At 38.2% G+C, this 21,141-nt stretch overlaps 1 protein-coding gene across 4 annotated transcripts in view; it reads left to right on the top strand.

Moving 5' to 3' along the window:
• Positions 1-21,141, top strand: part of AFF2 (ALF transcription elongation factor 2) — a 495,327-nt gene that overhangs the window by 317,065 nt on the left and 157,121 nt on the right. For 2 of the 4 annotated variants that reach the window (XM_045384048.3, XM_015443919.4), the window contains exon 5: positions 20,205-20,291. The exons of the other annotated variants lie outside the window; for them this stretch is intronic. In XM_045384048.3, the coding sequence (XP_045239983.2) occupies positions 20,205-20,291 (87 nt within the window). The remainder of the gene's footprint in view (positions 1-20,204; positions 20,292-21,141) is intronic. 4 annotated transcript variants of the gene reach the window in all.

Consider the following 21,141-nt stretch of genomic DNA (forward strand, 5'->3'; position numbering starts at 1 on the left):
TAAACTCCATAATTGATGTAAACAAAGGGTATCCATAAGCCTGACTCACAATTTATTTTGTGAAGGTCAAACAGGGAAGAAGCCAATAAGTGATTCCCATGGTCTTGGATTTTTGGCATGGCTGATGAAAGAAACACTGATTTTCAGAATAAGTGGAACATGGTGAAAAGCAAAAACAATATTAGAATAATAAGAATGGATATTAAAGTTGGAGATTAGAGCTTCCATGGACCAAGTTTGGGACACAGTCTTGAGAAGTAGGGAAGGCAGGACTGAATGAGAAATTACATAAATGATCCATATTTGTAGAAGGCACTTTGTTAGTGAGGCAAGGTGGATAAATGAGATGCTGCTTTTCTAGTAGCCTGCAGGGCTGATGTCTGTTGATAACAGAGAAGTAAAGGCTGAACACATTTGGGCACACAGCCTTATATTCCAAAGAGAATTCCTGCTGGTCTGGAATTCAGCCACAGCCCTGACTGGTCCTGGAAGAACTCTTGACATGAAAAAAAAAAAAAAAAAGTAATAAAAAAAGAATCACCACAAGATCTATGTAAAAAAGAAATACACAAAAAGCATGTGAGAAAAGTGTACCAGAAAAACACATTGTTATGGAAAAATCAAAGCTGTGACCAACATAGTGGCATGAATTTGTAAAAACCATGAAGCAATTTTATCTCAAAAGATAAGAACAAAATCAGTGATACTATTAAAGATGCTGTTTAACTTAAAGATGCTATTAAAAAGTAGATAAATCAAGAGGTGTGAATTAATGAATTATGAACAGAAAATCATTATAATTAATTAATTCAAGATCCTTTTCCCAAATAAAACAATACTACAATAAAATAGATACTTGATTACTTAACATCATCAAGAAGAAAAGGAAAACACCAATACATAAAACAAGAACTATTAAACAGAAATAATCTCAGATACAGAGGAAACTAAGAGAATAATGAGTAGCAATTTTCTCAGCTCTGTACAAATAAATATAAACAGGTGGATGAAATGGATGGTTTTTCTAGTGAAATGTAATTGGCAGAGATTAACTCCAGAAAAGACAGAAAATCTAAACAGGCTTATCGCCATCAATAAAATGAAGACTCTCCCCACCCCTTAACAAAAGCGTCACTCCCAGATGGGATTTCATGAGGAAATTAAACTAAACTTTCACAAAATATCACAGTATAACTTTTACACAACATAGAACAAAAAGAAAAAATTGCAAAGTACTTTTTAGAAAAGCCAACCTAGCTCTTGTTTTGATACTAAAATCTGACAAAAATAGAACACAAAAAAGAAAATTACATAATAATATCATTTATGATTATTGTTGCAAAGCCCCTTAATGAAATACCAACAAACAGAATCAGACAGCACTTTAAAGGATATACAACATCACCAAGTGGGTTTTATTCCAGGAGTATGAAACTGGTTCAGTATTACAAAATCCATTTGTATAATGCCTTTTGCTAATAGAATAAAAAAAGAAAAATTACACAGTCATCTTCATATAGATGATAAAAGACACTTGACAAAACTGAACACACATTCTTGATAAAATAGAAATAAGTGGAAACATCTTTAATGTGATAACATATATCCACCTTAACCCAAAGGCTAGTATCACATTTCATGGAGAAACTCTCAAAGCATTCTTATTATAGTCAAGAAAAAGGCTAGATGTTCTTTATACCACTATCATTTTATATTTTTCTGGAGGTTAGCCAAGACAATTAAATATGTAAAGAATAAGAGGCATTAAAGTGAGAGATAATGCTTAAAATGGTTATTATTTGTACATTATACATATATTGTTTTCCTGGAAACCAGAAGCAAATTAACTAAAAACACTATTATGAATAATACACAAATTCAGCAAAGCTGCTGTGTGCAAAATAAATGTATGGCAATAAATAGTCTTTACATATAAAGCAACCAACTATAAGATGTAATGGGCAAAAAAAAATCCATTTACACCTTATGAATTGATGTAACAAGAAATGTGTCAGAGCTATATAAACAAACTGAGTCACTATGAGAGATGCCAAAGAATACTTAAATAGAAAGGCACACAATTCCTGAATAGGAAGACAATATCACAGACGTTTATGTTATCCCTAAGTTAATCTTGGATCCTTACCTCAAGCCATACAAAAACATTATTTCTAGATGTATTAAAGATTAAAAACAAAAACATAAAATGTTAGAGATGTATATGGGAGATTTTAATTCACTTTTCATTATCGGGTCAAGTCTCAGAATTAGATGGCGGGGATAAGAAGCAGTCGGGGGAAAGTTCAGAGGTTAGAGGAGATTGGAGAATGAAAGAGTAATTGAAAGAGAGAGAAGTCTCTCACTCTAATGGAGTATAGTTAAGATTATGAGGCAACATCAAGGCTCCAGGTAATATTGAAGATATTATATTTATACAGGTTCCAATCTGTAGATTGTATAATTTCCTCCAGCAGTGCTTATTTCATTACCCAGAGACCACTGGCTAATGGGTCGATGACAGCCTGGAGGCCTTAGAGAAGTTGAAAATTGCCCCAAATCATATATTCATATGGTTATGAAGCAGTTGACACAGAATTGGAACTCATGTTGGCCTGAATCCAAAGTACACACTAATAGTGTTACCACTTACCTAGCATTTTTTTGTACCTGGTACTGTTAGAAGAATTTCACATATAGCAACTCATATAATCACTGTATCAATGCCAAGAAGGACGTACTATTATCATCCCCTTGTTAGATAATGACGTGGAAGTACTCTGAGCTTAAGTGACTTTCTAAGTTCGACAGCTAACCAGTGGCAGAGCCAAAATTTCAAACCAGGCAGTTTTTGGTGATTATGAATAATGTGGGTATTAATAATTGTGTAATTGTGTACAGATTTTTGCATGAACACATGTTTTCATTTATCTTTGGAATATACCTAGGAGAAGGATTGTGGAGTCATACTCTTAGAGTATGTTTAAATTTATAAAAACCATATTAAATTGCTTTTAGAGTGGCTGTACCATTTTGCATTGACACCAGCCAAGTATGAAAGACCACTTACTCAGCATGTACTTACTTCCCATTTGTATATCTTTTTTGATGAAGTGTCTGTTCAAATCATTTACTCATTTACTAAATCAAGTTGTCTGTTACCTCATAAGTGAATCTCGAGAGTTTTTATTATTTCTGGACATAAGTCATTTGTCAGATATGTGATTTGCAAATATTTTCTCTCGGGCTGTGGCTTGTCTTTTCATTCTCTTGGTGATATCCTTCTAGGAACAAAATTTCTTAATTTTGATGAAATCCAATTTATCTTTGTTTCATGTTATGGATTATTATTTTGTTGTCAAGTCTAAGAACTTTTGGGTTAATTCAAGGTCAAAAACATTATATCCCATGTTTTATTCTAAGAGTTTTATTTAAGTCTTCATTTTGGATTAATTTTGATATGTGATGTGAGGTATAGGTTGAGATTTACATTGTTCATTGTGTTCCAGCACCATTTATTGAAAAGATTGTATTTAATCTTTCTCCATTGAATTGCTTTTGCATTTTTGTAAAAAGTCAATTGACCATATTTGTGTGGGTCTATTTCTGGACTCTCCAGTCTCTTCTACTTGTCTATGTCCTTGACCTTTCACCAATACGATAATGTCTTAATTTCTGTAGATACTGTAAGTCTGAAAATAACATAATGTGAGTCTTCCAACTTTGTTCTTTTCCTAAAACAGTTTAGCTATTCTAGTTCCTTTTCCTTTCCATATGAATTTTGGATATATCATTTATGTTTATAAAGAATTCTGCTTGAATGTTGGTTAGTATTGCCTTACATCTATAAATCAATTTTGAGGGAATTAACATCTTTACTGTGTTGCATCTTTCATCTCATGGATTGGTCAATGTGCCTCTCCATTTATTTAGGTTGGCTACTCTATTTTTAGGGGGACACTGGTAATCTGTAATTCCACTTTAGAGAATTCATGCTATGAGAAAAATCCAAGCTCCTAGAAAAACTATGTGAACAAAATTATTCATTACATGATTCTTTGTAATAGCAAAAAATGCTACTATATATCTAACAATAGGAGAATAGTTAAGCAAACTCAAATTTATACATTCAAAATCATAATCAACCATTAAAAAGATGGCTTTGCTGATGATGTACAACATGAGGAAAAACTATGAGATAATGTTAAGTGAAATAACCAGAATATAATATTTTATGTTCTTAAGTATTATATCTCTATAAAAATATGACTAAAAAGAAACTGAAGGAAAATATTTTGAAATGATAGTTCTTATTTTGTTAGAGTTAGAATTATGGGTGAGTTTCTTCTTTTTTATATTTTCTCAATTTTTATAATTTATATTACTTTCATAAAAATATTTAAGAAGCAATTTACTCATGTAACAAACATGCATGTTTACTCCCTGAACTTAAATAAAAATGAAAAAACAATTTAAGAGGTATATTGCTGAACTAAAATGCACTTAGCAAAGAGTATCCAGGATAGTGGGTAGTTTCCAAACTAGAATGTCTAAAGAGATAAGCAGTAGAAAATTGAACTAGAAGAGGGAGCAAGCTGTGGCTGCCTGAGAGACTATCCTGTGGAAGAAAGAGGCTCAGAGGGTGCATTTGGGATAGAAGGCCTCAAATGGTGGAATCCAACTTTTGAGGGGCACTTATAGAGGGATAAGTATCAGGGCAATAAAAGCAAGAATGTTCTGGGGTTTAGGGCATCATGGTTAAGAGAGTAGAGCTCGACTCTTCTCACTTGCTGAATGTTTTTGGGTAAATTAACATTTTTGTACCTCATTTACAAAAGTGTGATAATATGTCCTAATTCTCAGAATTATAGGGACAATTAAATTACATGATGCATATGAAACCTCTAGAATAGTGCTTGGAGCACTCAATTAGATCCTTCCTTTCTCCCCTGTTCTAATTGGTAGATCTGTCCAAGGATAGAAGGAGGTGAGGTCTTTGTCACTGAAAGTGTTCAAATAGAGGCACTGTGCTCCCCCAGTACCTAGAGGATAAACTTCCAAACCCAGATCTTGGCAGTCAGAGTCCTTCCTTTATGTCACCACCCATGCCTACCTCACGAATTGCCAGTTCTTCCAACTGTGTGCCCTTTTCCACATCCATTGCAGACTTCTCCCCCTTTATCAAATGTGCCATCTCCTCCTCTGCCTCTGTGTGTTGCCTCCTCCCTCTGCCTGCGATCTCATCCACTCCTGTCTTTGTCTGGTGACCTCCTATTTACACCATGTAAGATCCACCACAGAGACCATAGATATTAATGAATTAATTTCTCTATCTGTCTTCGAGGTCCCCATAGCAATTTTTATATACCTACACTTGCCTTTGTATGTGTGTATGTTGGGGAGTTGCCTCTTGTGGCAGAATGTGAGGTCCATTAGGGCATAGTCTGTGTGAAAATCCTTACTCTGTCTCTTTGGCCAATTACAGAAAACACCCCCACATACATGCACACAAAGGTGACAAGTGTAGGTACATAAAAAGTGCATAGATTAAATGCAGTGTGTTTATTAAATGACTTAAATTTGTAGAGGAGTGGTTAGAGAAAATGACCTCATAGTGTTATTTCCACCCAAGGTATAATAATGATTTGATTTTCCATGAAAATATTACAAGTTAATAAGCAGATAATAGTGCTTACTGAGTAGAATAATTATACAAATATTAGGCATTTTAATGACTCCATTTCTTATTTCTCCAAATGATATATTATCACCATTGTGTGCTTTTTCCATTGCCAATTTCTTTTTAAGAAGGGCAAACTGCCAAATGCAACTCCAATCATTTAGATGTATCTGGATTCTTGGAAACTTGACTACCCTGTGTTCTCCTACAAATGGACCTTGAGAGCTTCCTTGGAGGTTGTAGCAGGGAAGCCCAGCTGCTCCTATACCTTTGACCTAAGAAGGGTTCTTCTCTATAGAGAAGCAGTGGTAGGAGGAAGAAATGACACCCATCTAACCAGCCAGATCAATTGAATCAATCCTGACGTTCAGTGGGGTAACAGATGTCGCATCCAGATAGTCATCACATCCTCAATTGACAATTATTATTTAATATATATAGAGAGAGAGTCTATTTTTAATATTGTTCCTCAAAATACAATAATGCTGGCATTATCAATTTAAACAAGGTACTGAATAAAGGCAGGGCCCCATATGCTACTACAATGGGAGAGATTTTCAAATCGGTCAAATAATGTTTTGGCACCATTCACTGTGCTTATTATCACTGTGATCACAAGAAAAGAGCTTCCACAAGATGTGTTTTCTTCTCTAGAGTGATTCCTCCAGGGTGTGTGTGTGTGTGTGTGTGTGTGTGTGTGTGTGTGTGTGTGTATGTGTGGCTGATAACCTGTATGTTGCTTCCATTAAACACTCCTTTCCCCAAAGCCCCTTCATTATTGGAATGAACACACTAACACGAACAGACTCATCCTGCTCTTTTCTCGGCAACATGTTAACTGGAAATTGCAGAATCATAAAATAAATAACTAAGGCCAATCTAAAGCTAAGGTGTAAAAACAGCATCCTGGCTGTCTGGGCCTCTGATTATTTTCTATTCAACTCCCTTACTACTTCTCAGGACCTGTTGGGTTTAGAGGACACCTGAAAAACTAGTCCATACTCCAACTTTGCAGCCTCCTCGCTGCTCTTTAATCCTGGAGCCCCCAGCACATCCTCACACCCCTAGTGCTTTTGATGCAAAAGTGAATGGCAGGTCTGACACCTGGAGAATCCACCCCGATATTGTTAGAGCCTGGTCTGCTTCTGTCCTGTGTTACAGAGTGGAGACCATGCAGCATTGGCCTTTGAAAGAACTGGGATTAAGATGAAAACAATGTGCCAGTGACATTGGACTGGACATCAAAGGACCTCAGAGCTAGTTCTGACCCTGCCACTACCTTATTCTGTGACCCTTGGCTAGTCTCTTAACCATTGTGTGCTTCAGGTTCTCCATCTGTAAAGTGTTGAATTTTTTCCACTCTCCAGTACAGAAACACCAACCACATGTGGCTGGTTATTTGAATTTAAATTAATTAAATTTTAATAAAATAAAAGTTCAGTTCGTCATCCATTTCAAGTTCTCGTTAGCGACATGTGGCCAGCGTTTGCCATATTAGACAACACAAAACTCAACATTTCCATCACTGTAGAAAGATACAGTGAACAGAACTGCCCCAGATATCTCTTCAGATTTGCTCTAGGTTTTTATTCTGAGTTTTACTGTCAAATAAAACCAAATATTGTTTTACCTTCTGGACTGTGTATTCTAGACTGTGTTTAGAGTATGTCTGACTAATTTATTTCCTCCTGAGTCTTATATACAATACATTAATCAAATTCGACTCTAGTTCTGAGCAGTGCCCCTACTATATAAGACAGAACAAAAAATAAGGCTGAGTAGATAGAAAGAGATAAAGCAAGTATTCCCACAAAAGAGAGAAAACGAGAGAAGTTTCAGGCATACACCTGGTTTGTTGGGCAATGCAGGGACCCATGTACTCCTAATTCAGGCCTCAGGCAAAGTGTCTTTCCCTGTGTTTGATAAGATTAATAATGCTTTCATCCCTAGGCTCTGGAAATAAGAGGGTACCACAGGCCCTTGAATGGCCCTTTTAGGAGAGAAATGGTACTATAAAAACCCAGGACTTGATTCATATTTGCTTCCTCTCTCTGTCTCTCTCTCTTCCTCTCTCACTCTCTCTTTCCTGCACTCTTCAACGTTTCCATCTCTTTAGACATCCACCTAAGGTGCATCATTAAAGAAAGTACCACAGCAGCACTTGGACAACTCCAGTGACTTTAATTGTCCCATTTCCTCATAAAGGGAAGTTGCTTACCTATACCTTGCTGTAGTGCAGGGGCTTGAGATCTGGATTATTAATGTTAAAATGGACTGAGTCCTGAGAAAAGCCATTCATTGTACAAACTTTCAGTTATGTAGGGTAAATAAGTTCTGAAGATGTACTGTCTTATATACTCAAAATTTACTGAAAGAGTAGATCTTAAATGTTCTCATAACATTTAAGCAACAAATAAAGGTAGCTATGTGAGTTTGTGGATATATTAATTAGCTTCATTGTGGCAATCATGTTACAATGTATGTATACAACAAAACCTCATGTTGTATACCATAAATATATATTAATAATTTCTTTTGTCAGTTATACCTCCATAAAGCTGGAGAATAAAAAGCTATTAATTAGAATGCATTCTGGTGACAAGGGAAATTTAATAAATTTGTGCCTCTCCTTAGAGATCGGCTTATTTTTACTGACTTGCCATTTGGGTTTTGTGACCGTCATACTTGCCATTTGTTTGTATGTGGCATGAGTAAGGGCAGTGGTTTGAAAACAATTATAAATTGGGTTCTGTGGGTCATGCATGTAATCCCAGCACTTTGGGAGGCTGAGGTGAGAGGATTGCTTGAGAACAGGAGTTCAAGACCATCCTGGGGCAACAAAACGAGACCCATATGTCTATAAAAATAAATTAATTAGCTAGGTGTGTTGGTGCACACCTGTAGTCTCAGCTACATGGGGAGGCTGAGGTAGGAGGATTGCTTGAGCCCAGGAGTTGGAGGCTGCAGTGAGCCATGATCACACCATTGCACAGCACTCACTCTGAGGTGACAGAGTGAGACCTCATCTCTAAAACCACACACATACCCACTTACACACACACACACACACACACACACACACACACAAAATGATGATAATGTACTTCTTATAACGACCAAATTATAATGGACATCCAGAAAGGTGAGGGAGCCTTGTTCCTGCTACACGATTGGAGTGTTCCCTTTTAGAAAACCTGTCCTATGGAGCATGGTGGCCAAAGCCTAGAGCTCAAAGCCAGACACTTGGGCAGAGGTTCTTGAGCTGCATGACATTGTCTCCAAAACTCAGTTATCTGACCTATGAAATGAGAACAAGAAAAACTACTTCTCTGTATTATTGAGTGGATTAAATTTGGTAACATAAATGAAACAGTGAATTCTAACCCCCAAATACATACAAGCTCCTATTGGATTGTTATTATGACTCTTCTTGTTATTCAGAAATTCCAAATATTTTCAAAGTGTAACTTTGAATTTCATATTTCAACCCTTCACAGACTCTCTATCTGATTTGGCCAAGAGGCTTCGATTGCCCCTGTGATTTTCTTGAATATTAAATAAGTAAGCTCCTTTCATGTCTTTAATAGAGTGGCTTTTTTTTTTTTTCATTTTTGACCACTCCATAGTTCATAAGGCACGTTGCAGCTTTTCAAATTGTCAAATTTGTTTAATTAGCCCAGAGACCCTGCCAGGTTGATTTTTGTCAGCTGTATAGCAGTCTCTGTGGGTGGCTTGCAAATCTCTGACCAGGGTTTTGGGGGTTTTTTAAATCATTTTGCACATTTCTTTCCTTCTTTAATATGAATGAAGGAGAGACTAGATGAGCAGGAGGCAGTGGTGGGGGTGGGAGTAGGAGGGCAATGTGTTGCGGCACTGGTTGGCAACTGGCTTTTGGACAAGAGTTACAAATTGATTACAAGTAACAGTTGGAATCCCAGGCCTGAGACATCCAGGTTTATGTGTGTGTTGCAGGTGGGGTAGAGTTCTCCTTGAGGTATTTATTTACTTCAAGACCAACGTTTCATTTGCACCAAAACCTTCCTGGGTATAAGGGTTTGACATTGTTCCCTTTGAATCTTCTATTTGGTGCTTTGATAAATTTATAGCCAGGAGTAAAAGTATTGATCTGGTTACCCCAAAAGATGTTTTAGGCCAAAAAACGATAGAGGTTTAAAGAGGATTTAGAGACATCCATGGGCAGTGGATTCTCAGATGGTTATTAGAAAGCTTGCAAGGGGCAGGGGGTGGGGGTAGTTGGAATGCACCCCTTCCTTATGGTGAGTAAATGTTTTGAAGTACAAATGTGGATCCCTAAAAAATGTCAATGGGAAACTATTAATAAAATAAACTTTTATAATAGTCTCCCTGTGTGATTGTTACCTTTTAATTAAAGAAAAAGACTTGGTGGTGAAATCCAATAATCAGATTTGATTGATTTTTAACAAATGCTTAGTATAAAATATCAGGTATGAATCACTAGCTACTTGTAGCTTACACTGGCAAGTTGCTGTTTATACCAAGGCAGAGAGGGACCTGCTTTCCTGGGTTTAACACAGGATTGAAGCTTTATAGCATGCCTTTGGGGCCACATTTTTGTACATACCACTGGCCCCCAGTGTTCATACAGAGTTTAGAAAGTTCTCCTTTTTCATCAGTCAAATATCCTTTTAGAAAAAAAATATGCCTCTCACTTGTGCTGTGTTTTTGCCACTGTTAATATGGAATACAGATGCTATTTATTTTCCGTTATTTGGGGGAATTGTAGAGAAAAACGAATCTGGGGAGAGGAGTGACTGTCCAGGCATTCAGAAATACTCAACCTATTAGGGGCTTGGAATACTTGGAGGGGGCTTTCTGAATCAGTTTCACTGTGACTTAGTAGTGGTTTTGATGTTGTTAAATTCAGGCTACTGCAAGGAATTTGATACCTCTGTTGGTTTATTTTTATTTTTATTGAGGGGTGTCTGTGGGTGGGGGACGGGAGAGAGGGCCTGGTGTTCAGTAGTTAGACTGTCATCTTGTGATAGATTTGTTAGTTAATTTCATGTGAATGGGACAAACCAGTTCTCTTTCATCCCCCTGGCACTGTGATTCTAAGATTGAAATAGTTGTTTCAGAGGAAAGACAATTCCATGCAAATCATATTGGATGGAGTTTCAGCTATATTAGCGGCCTGGTACCTTATTTTTACTGAGCTCAGGAATAATGAGAGACCAAAGCTATAGCCAAGTTCTTCACTGGAGGCTTCTTTCCATGAAAATAGATATTACTTCTTTATTCCCCAGCAATTGAGCCTTTGTCCCTTCTAAAAGCAGTTGTCATGAACTCCTCATTACCATTTTTCTTAATGTGATAAGTATAAACTACAAGAAAGCTATCATGTTTGAAAAGCTACAGCAGCCCTTAGAAATGGAATACTAACATGCCTTGTGTAATTCTTTGAAAAGGCTTAGACTGAGGATTGTGTGAAATGTATCCTTCTGTCCCCCTTTGCCTAGAGTTGTCATTCTCTAGTACCTTTCACTTATAGCATAAGCTGGTTTTCTAAAGGACTGCTGTGTTGCTGCATTGACACTGTATCTCTCCAACAATGTGAAATCAACAAATCCCTTTGGCAATTTCTGAAACATATAACAAATTGTGCATTATTCTCTTAAAAAAATTAACTTTGATGGGCTTATTTTATTTCTACTTCGAATGGTAACTGGTAATTGTTATTACCTTACTCTCATTCCAGTTATCAATACTCTACCTACCCAGAGTAACACCAGACCCTGTACCGGGACCTAGTCTAGCTTCGTGGCTGTTAGATACCTTGCAAGGAGTAGATGCTCAATAAATGTTTTCTGAATGAATGAAATTAGATATAGATTATTAGAAATGGTGCTGGAGAAGAAGCCAATGAAAGTGTATGAGTTTTATCAAGTTGGTTTGCCTGAGTTTGTGCTAAAGGAGCAAATTGGAAGGTAACCATTAAGAAACATCTCATGCTGTGAGGATATAGCATCTCATTCCATCTTGTGAAGTGACTCTGAAAGAAAAAAAAAAACACATGGCTGTAGTGTTATGAAAGCCAGGCGAATTATCTCAAATCAGTATATTTTAAGTGATAGTCATTGGATGTAATTGATGGGAAAATAATTTGAAACAGAAGAGCTGGAAATTCAACAATGCAGTTAAAAATCACCTTTGAAAAGAGTTACAATGATCTGATGTCAAAATTAGCTTAAGAATGTAAGAAACAATTTCAAGGGCTAGAAATGTTAAGAACTGACCCTCAAGAAACCCCAGAATCCTCAGATACTTGAACTGGACCACTTAACAAAAGCCCTCTACCTTGATTCCCTTTTTGCTACTGCTCTTTGCAGAACAGTTTCTCAGTGGCCAGTTCTTACATTTCTAACCTTTGAAATTGTGTTAATTCTGCCTATACCAAACAAGGCAAACAATTCAATGTTGTTCAATCTGATAACATTTCCTAGTGGGGTGTTCAGTCTTCTATTCTGACTGGTTCAACCTAATTTAGACAAAGACGAAGGTCTTAATAAAGATTAAAATTTACAAGGCAATCGTGTTTAGGGAGTCAAATACTATTAGTTAGATAGTTGTGGCCTCAGGTTGCTGCTGCTGAAACCTTTTACTGAACTAAAAAGGTCTGGTTGAATTCTGCCCAGTATATCACTATAGTGCTCTGTTCCCTCGTATTTACCTTTGGAGACCTTTCTTTGCAGTGCCTGAATGTAGAATGCCCGAGGAGTAATGGGGCCAAAAAAAGTTGCATGAATAGGCCCTGCACATGGTCATATATGTTCCTGTCATATTCAGTGGGTGAAATGGAATTGATTGCATCTGGCAAAGGCAAGAAGAGGGCTTGATTGATTTCCTGATTGAGTACACAGTGGAGATTCAGAATACTGATCACTATACTTCCCAATTGTACATTATAATTAGGGCTCTTTTTCAATGGAACCCTTGGTTGGGTCTGCCAGGATGAAGGCAGCCAATGTGAGCTGAACTTTTTGCATGTACAGTCCTGGGTCCGAAGGAGAATATTTACAGATTCCCTTAAACAAATGCCAGCACTAAAGAGTTTGAATAAAGAATTCAATTATTTATTTGAAGAAACATCGCTAGGGTTTTTATACCATGCCATTGAAATCATAAGTTAATGTTAGAAACTTTTAAAAGAATTGCATTTTGCGTTGACCCATTGTTATGCCATGGCCGAGAAGTTATGTTTAATGTAACAGTTGATTTTACACCTCATCTCTATGAGCACTTGCATGGAAATCAGAGGAGCAATCTCAGGAGACTGTCTTAACAGCATTCCAAACAGAAGAATATTCATTCAATTGAATGGAACAGAGTTTTGACCACTAGAGAAGCTTGGCAGGAATGGTTAGTGATCAAGCCCAGGAAACTCTATGGTTCCACTGTTGTTAGATTTTCTAAGAGCTCAGCAAACAATCAGACAAATTGGGCTGTTAGCTGTCTCACTGTGAGACAATAGGCTCCCCCTCAGCGTGTTCCCCCCACCCCATCCCTGAGAGAATGATAAATTTCCTTAGCCAGTTTAGTCAGCCGTGTTTACATGTCATGTAAAACAACTGCTCCAGATTCAGTTTTGCATCTTCTCATATATATCTTTGACTTTGCAGAAGTGAAATGTATGATTATCTGGTTAGGTAAAGCAGTACAGTTGGTTCACAACACCCACTCCACCAAACACCCACTCTGCCACCTTTTAGGAATCCCTTTTCACTTCTCTAGGCAGAGGACATTTCCCCTTCAGAGATGAACTGCTCACTGCCTTCTAAGGCAGTAGGCTCCATGATCGGAAAGCTCACATGATTGGAAATTTTCTTAGTTTGAGCAAAAATTGGTCCTCTGATAACTTTACCCATACAGCCAGTCCTAACCTCTTGTTTCACAAAGCAGGTCTCAAATGTCTTTCATATGAAAGACTTTCATGGATTTAAAGACACTCCTCACTCTCCCTTTTCTGTGGACTAAACTTTCCCTGTTTCTTTAATGTGTATGTATACATGAGATGAGCTTTCCAAGCTCTTACCCTTCTGGTAGCTGTCCCTTAGAGATACTGCAGTATTCCCATGCCCCCACTGAGATGGAACATCCAGGAGAGCTCTCTGAGAGGACCCTGAGAGGAAAAAGATCAGTAACTCTTCCCACATGCCCTACTTCCCTCCAGGGGGAATTTCATTTGGAATAGCCAAGCTCCCTGATCCTCAGCAAAGGGCCCCTGTCCTTCTGAAGCCTGCCTGAGGGGCTCTAGTAGGAGAAGCAGGCAAGTTCCTGTGTCTGTAGAGGCTGCACAGCAGCCTGGCTACATTCTGGCGCACCACACTGGGAGCAGCAGCCTGTGCAGATCACATCCAGCTCCCTGGATCCTTTTACAAATGGCTGTGTGGCTCCCTCCATGGACCCATCTTAACCCTACTCCTGCTATTGTTGTCCATTTCCTATTAACAGCCCCACTGCTGCTGCAGATAAGGGTGCTAATGCCCCTGCCTGGCTCTGCTCTCCTATCAGGGAGGAGCAGAGCATCCTACAGGCCAGTTAGCAATTGATAGCAGATTGAGGGCCAAGGAATGATTTGTTTGCTGCTCTCCTGAACCCTAGCCCCAGGGAAGCCCTTTCTAGGCATCCTAAGGGCCCTTGTGCCTTATTCCCTTGCAACCTGGTGCTTAGCTGCTTCATTCCCTCATTTCTGGCTCCTCACAGAACTGTCAAGAATCATGGATGCAAAGGGTCTAAATCATTCATTCAAACAAATTAGGTCTTTCTGGTAAGTCATTAATACCTCCTCCACACACGCACACACATATATGTTTTTGTAAATGCATAAGGACCTTTAGATAAATAAACAGATTCAGCAGTGTAATAAGAAGACCTCACTCACATAAATGTTTTCAGGTTTAATTTAGTTTTGGAGAAGGAAAGATGCTGATGTTTCTTCATCCTTAGTCTGTCGTGGCTTGTAAAGCTACTCAGCAGGGTACCTTTTGGGAGTACGCAATCTGTAAAGCAAAACTAAAAAATAAAAGAAGGAAAGAAAAGAAAAACTGAAGGAAGGAGGGAAGAAGGAAGGAAGCAAGGAAGGGAGGGCCCCTCCAATGTAAGTCAGACACCAAGGTTAGTTACCATGACTCGTTTGTCCTTTACTTCTGATTTCCTGTGAAAATATTGATACACTTGAACCCGATTTTGCAGATGTATTCTTCTATTCAACCATATTTTTATTTGAGCCACTCAGCTGTTCACGCTTATTCTTAATCATGAGAATTTGTGAATACTTCCAAAATTGAATTTATTACTTTCTTGGTATTTTAGTAGAGGGAAGGGAGAAAGGTGTATGCAAGCTCCATCTTGAGTCTTGGGCAGATCCCAAGCTGCCTGGTTGCTAAGCCAAGGCATGTAGGCTCATACTGACAATGCCATAGCCACACCTGTGGGGCTGGTAGCAATGAAGTTTGAATGTGTACAACACTATATGGTTTCCAAAGCCCTTACACACTTATTCATTTGCTTTCCCTTATGTCAAGCCTGTGAGGTAGGCAGAATAGGTAGAATCAGAGATGAACAGTATTGCTAACTGAGAGAACTAGAGGCCATCCGAGTCAAAGCCCACATGTTATAAGCAGGAAAGCTGAGGCCCAGAATGGACAAGCAACTTGACCAGGGCCACCCACATAGCTTTTGGCAGAGCTAGGCTTGAGTTAAGTTCTCCCTATCTTAATACTTAGTCCAAGTTGCTTTTGGGGCTCTCTCTGAGTATCACAACAACAATGAAATATGTGAACTATCATCATCATTAGCATTCATTAAGGTGGTCATTTGAAAAATCACCCTAATCATCTCTTCAGTTTGAGCTCTTTTGCAGTAAGTATCTTAATATTTATGCTTAACCTAAACACACCATTTGAACAGCTACTATGTGCCAGGTATAATGATAGCCTGTAAAAGGAATACACACACACTCACACACACATAACACACATGTGTGCTCACAAACACTGCTCCTCTCACTTCAATTATTGAAGCCTTTTCCAAATGCCTAGAACAGTGACTTTCCCCACCACCTTGTTCTCTGCACCTTTGCTCATTCCCCTCTTAAGGTGATTCACATGTCAGGCAGTGAACACTTCAAAAAGAGGTCCTTGACTTTATCCTTTCCATGTCCCAGTGACTGGCTTATAATGGCTACACACGCCTGTAATCCCAGCACTTTGGGAGGCCGAGGCAGACAGATCACAAAGTCAGGAGTTTGAGACTAGCCTGGCCAACATGGTGAAACCCTGTGTCTACTAAAAAATACAAAAATCAGCCAAGCAGGGTGGCACGTACCTGTAGTCCCAGCTACTTGGGAGGCTGAGGCAGGAGAATCGCTGGAACATGGGAGGCGCAGGTTGCAGTGAGCCAAGATGGCGCCACTGCCCTCCAACCTGGGCGACAAAGCGAGACTCCATCTCAAAAAAAAAAAAAAAAAAAAAAAATTAGTAGAACAAATGCAAAGAATCCACCAAACAGATCTGCCATTTGCTGTGCGACCTTGGACAAGTCACTTTACCTCTTTGTGCTTCGATTTCTTGTCTGTGAAAAGAGTGTGAGGCTAATCCCTGCCTGTTTCATTTCTGGTACAAAAAGACCAACCAATTACTTATTACACACTAGGCAGGAGAGATACAAAGGTGAATAAGGTAAAGCTTGTGACAACATACTAGTTACTTGAGATAACAGCTATTCAGGTAAGCTGTGTGTTAGATGAGTACAGGATCCATTTGAGATTAGCAAAGCCTGGAACATAGACTGTCTTTTGCCCTTCAGCCTGTGGCATACCCAGCTTTTTTGTCTAAATTGGGCAAAGCAAGGATACCTGCAAGTGGTTTTGGATTTGTTTTGACTCCTAGCCATGACCTATTGTATGGATAATATGGTGGAAAATTGAGCCTTTTGTGATTTTGTGGGGTTTGACTTTGGAGTCTTCATATCACATTAATATAAGTGTCTTCCTATTATTAGAAGTTATGTAGAATGCTCTATCACTTATGAAATCTATTCTTTGCTAAATACTAAAAGATAAAACAGTATTCCTTAGTCTTTTCTTCATTATCCATGTTAGTCAATCTTACAAAGGGACACATATTTGTTATAGTGGAAAGTGTGCACTCTTGTACCAGTAATCAACCTTCACTTGCTACTAAATGTAAGGCTGTGTATAAGTGACCTCACCTCTTGGAACCCCCATTACCTCAGTTGCCCATTGAGAATATGAATCCCTACTTGCTTTCTCTCTCTCTCTCTGTCTCTCTCTCTCTCAAATTATCAAAGGATCCCAAACATAAATCCGTGCTTCTTTGTGGAAGTTCAGACCAGTCTCAGATGTGTGTGTGTGTGTGTTTGTGTGTGTGTGTGTGTGACTTATTTTTCTTAAAACAGAAGTGATTCTTGGTGTTGTATACAGGTACTCATCATTGGATCTTGTTATAAAAGCTGTGGCAACATTTTGGGAGCAGGGGTTCATCCCTACTTCATGACTGGGTGAAGAATTAGTAAAGTTGGGTAAGAATGCATAGGTGTCTTATCTTAGGAATAGCAAGAACATAAAATAGATTAATATCCTTCAAGTGTTAATAAAAAGGATAACAATGGAATATCTGCCATGAGCATGCCACACTTTACAAGTCTAACTCATTTTGAGAAGTGAAAGAGCTTGCTTGCTCCAGAGTCCTTTGCAGAAGATATTCTTTCAGGAAATTATATTCCTTTCAACTACATCCTGCCTACTGTAATCAAATGCATCAGCGGTAACATGGACTCAGTGTGCTGTTTCATGAAATTTCACATTTTCAAATACAGTTTGAAATCAGTTGTAATTGTAAATGCAGAAGTTTGTGCAGTTTCATGTGGATTGCTAACAGGGTGGTGCACTCCACTGGTAGTTCAAGATAATCAGATTCTGCCTCCGAGTAAACACAGAAAACCTGGGGGAAATGGTACACCTTTGAGAAGTGACTTGATTCTTCCCAGCGTCTGAAACACTTTTCAATAAACCCAGAGACACACCTCTAAAATCAGTGGTGAAAGGGGATAAAACCAAGCCTCTAATCAATTTAGTTATACCCAGTAGTTGCTGAAAACAGACAACACTCCTTTTCCTGGAAGAGACTTACTGCTGTTTTATTGACTCTGGCTAAATATGAACTATATTTTATTTATTTTGAAAAAAATTATTGTAATTGACAAAAATTGTATATACTTATGGGGTAAAACATGATGTTTTGATATGTATATACATCGTGGAATGATTACATCAAGTTAATTTACATATCCATCACCTCACATACTTTTTTTTTTTTTTTTTTTTGAGACAGAGTCTCGCTCTGTCACCAGGATGGAGTGCAGTGGCACAATCTCGGTACACAGCAACCTCCGCCTCCCAGGTTCAAGCAATTCTCCTGCCTCAGCCTCCCAAGTAGCTGAGACTATAGGCACATGCCACCACGCCCAACTAATTTTTGTATTTTTAGTAGACACGGGGTTTCACCATGTTGGCCAGGATGGTCTTGATCTCTTGACCTCGTGATCTGCCCACCTCAGCCTCCCAAAGTGTTGGAATTACAGGCGTGAGCCTCTGCACCCAGTCCACCTCAGATACTTTTTTTATGGTGAGAACAATTTAAACTCTGGCTTAGCAATTTTCAAGTATACAGTACATTATTACTATAAATAACTGTAGTCACCATGTTATGCAACTGATCTTCAGAAGTTGCTCCTTCAAACTGAAACTTTGTAACCTTATACCAACATCTCCCCCATCCCAAGCTATATATTTTAAATGATCTGACTGTTTTGGAGACCAGCCTTAATCAGGAAAAACCATCTAAATTGTAAAAGAGATCATTGAGTATTTTTAAAACTCAGAGTAATTAGAATTCAACTTTAAACTGTTGTCACATATATTTACTTTGCGGCCAGTTTTGATGAATACATGAGTAGGATTTGTCATGAATTTTATCAACTGGATACAAATGCACAACTCAAAAACACTTGGAAGTAGTCTATCTCTTAAGTAGGTTAAGTATCTCCTCTAAATTGTGTATGCATTTTTAATGTACTTACCTCCTCCTTTTTAAATAGTGCTAGGTAAAATTCAATCCTTGTCTGAATAATACTTACAAATTCTGCTTCAGCAGTGCCACTGCGAATGAATCTTTGAAGTATCTCTTTGCATTACAGCTCTTCATACATCAAAGACTCTTTTTGAACTGAGTAATTATAGAAGGAAAAAAACCTTGTTTTAGTGCTACCTGAGAGTTCTTATTAATATTACCTTTGAAATGACTAATTATGTTACTTATAAAAACTGGAAAAAAAAAACAGGTATTATGTAACTTATTAAAAAAGACTTTCATAAATTTCGATCTCCTCCATCCCTCCCCAAATCCCTACTTTATTTCTATCATGACTTTTTTAATGCTTAATGTTTACATAAGAAAATGACGACTCCAACACATAGTGACTCCCTCCTGCTTCACAAAACTTATCATCTTTCTGTTGCTGGGGTTTTGAGCATGTGATTCAATTATCCTTGCTCTTAGCGTAAAGCATGTTGGCCACATGCCCTAAGACTCAAGTAAGATTTGAGCAGCACTTCTTTCAAACTGAGTATTTGAAAGAGCTGAGAGGGTGCTCCTGCTGATAGCAGAGGATGGGAGCCTAAGGGGCTTTTCCTGTTTTGAGACTTGAACTCACAAATACACTGTCTATGTGTATGGCTGTGTGGAACTGGGCTACCAATCACATAGTAACCTCTATGAATGAGGAAGAATTCCCCTCAGCGGCTTCATCTTTGCATGGAAAAACCCACAGTATGTGCATCACGGGTCACTACCTGTTGGGCTGTATCAAGAGAAGATGAGCATCAGAAGGCGGTGACAGTACTGTCCTCCCTTGAGCTGACAGATCACACCTGGAACAGGATACCATGAGTTAGAAGAGCCCCAGGCAATCTGGAGTTCCTCCTGGAAGCACCAAAGATAGTGATAGAGTACAGAAATTGAGCATTAGAAGAAAAGTTGAAGGTTCCCAATAAATGAATGAACAAGCTGAGAATGTCTCAACCTGGAGAAGAGACAATGCTGGGGGATAGGATTACTATCTTCCAACAGCTGAAGGCTTGTCATTCAAAAGAAGAAGGAGATGCATTCTGTGCAGCTCCAAAATACAATATATAGGTAGAACTTCCTGAGGAACAAGTTTTTAACTCACAAAAGAAGGAAAAATAACCTGATCAGGCTGTCTCAACATGGAGCAGACTGCTTTTAGCAAGCTCCCTGTCACTGGCAGTGTGCAAGCATCTGCTGGATGATCCAAATGATTTTAAATTCACCTTAAATATTAGGTCAATTAAGTTAGTATTTATAAAGGACCTACCCTGTTTAGTGCCAAAAAAGGGCTTGATTTTTTATGTGCCCTGAAATAAAGTTGCTTTATTTTTCCTCATTAGGAGATGACCCATTCCTGGCCTACTCCTCTCACTTCCATGCATACTGCTGGACACTCTGAGCAGAACACATTTTCCATCCCAGGACAGGTCAGTTCTCTTCCTTCCTGCATTTTTCTTTGTCTTATTTTAATTATACCAATCTTCCAGTTGGATTCTCAGTGACAAAAATGGCCTTGGTCGTCTAGTGCCATAAAATCTCAACTCTCTCTCTCTTGCCCCTCAGAATAGCAATATAAAAATAATTTTTATTGAAAGTGAGTCTTTAAGACAAAATACACACAGATATTGGCATGCATATCTTACTCCATAGGGTGTTGCCACTGTCCAAGTCACTGTGTCTAGAACAGATGAGACAGAGATTGAATAAGAAATATTCAATCCCTTAAGAAATATCAAATAGATGATGGAACAGCAACGTTCAAGATTTTTAAGTTACAAAACCTATACTCTTTAATGAACTGATTTTCATTTTTATCACCTCAGTTCTTGCTCACAAGAAGACAGATCTTTACAAAACACCACATCACAATGACAGAGCTTTTCCTTCTGCAGTTCTATTGTCAAATGTTTAATATTATTTTTATTTACCTTCTCCCAGTAAGATTTGCTTTATTGCCATCAGTTTTTAAAATGCCTAGACATGGATATTCTAACATGCTTTAAAAAAATATATAATGTCTTCCTTTCTTCCTCCATTCCTTTCTTCCTTCCATCCATTTATTCAGAAATTGTTTACTGAGAAGGTACAGTGGGCTTAAAGTTAGGGGTGAAGAAAAACCGTCTACATGCTATCACGTAGATCACAAAACAATGTAGTAAATGTCTTCATAGAGAAGACAAGACACTCCCGTGGGGAGTTGAAGAAGTGCTCACCACTGAGGTGGCAACATTTAGAGGATGATTAAAACTCTGACGGGTGAAGAAGGGGCCAAGAGAA

This window comes from Macaca fascicularis, chromosome X (assembly GCF_037993035.2).
Source record: "Macaca fascicularis isolate 582-1 chromosome X, T2T-MFA8v1.1".
In the NCBI taxonomy this organism is placed as follows: Eukaryota; Metazoa; Chordata; class Mammalia; order Primates; family Cercopithecidae; genus Macaca; species Macaca fascicularis.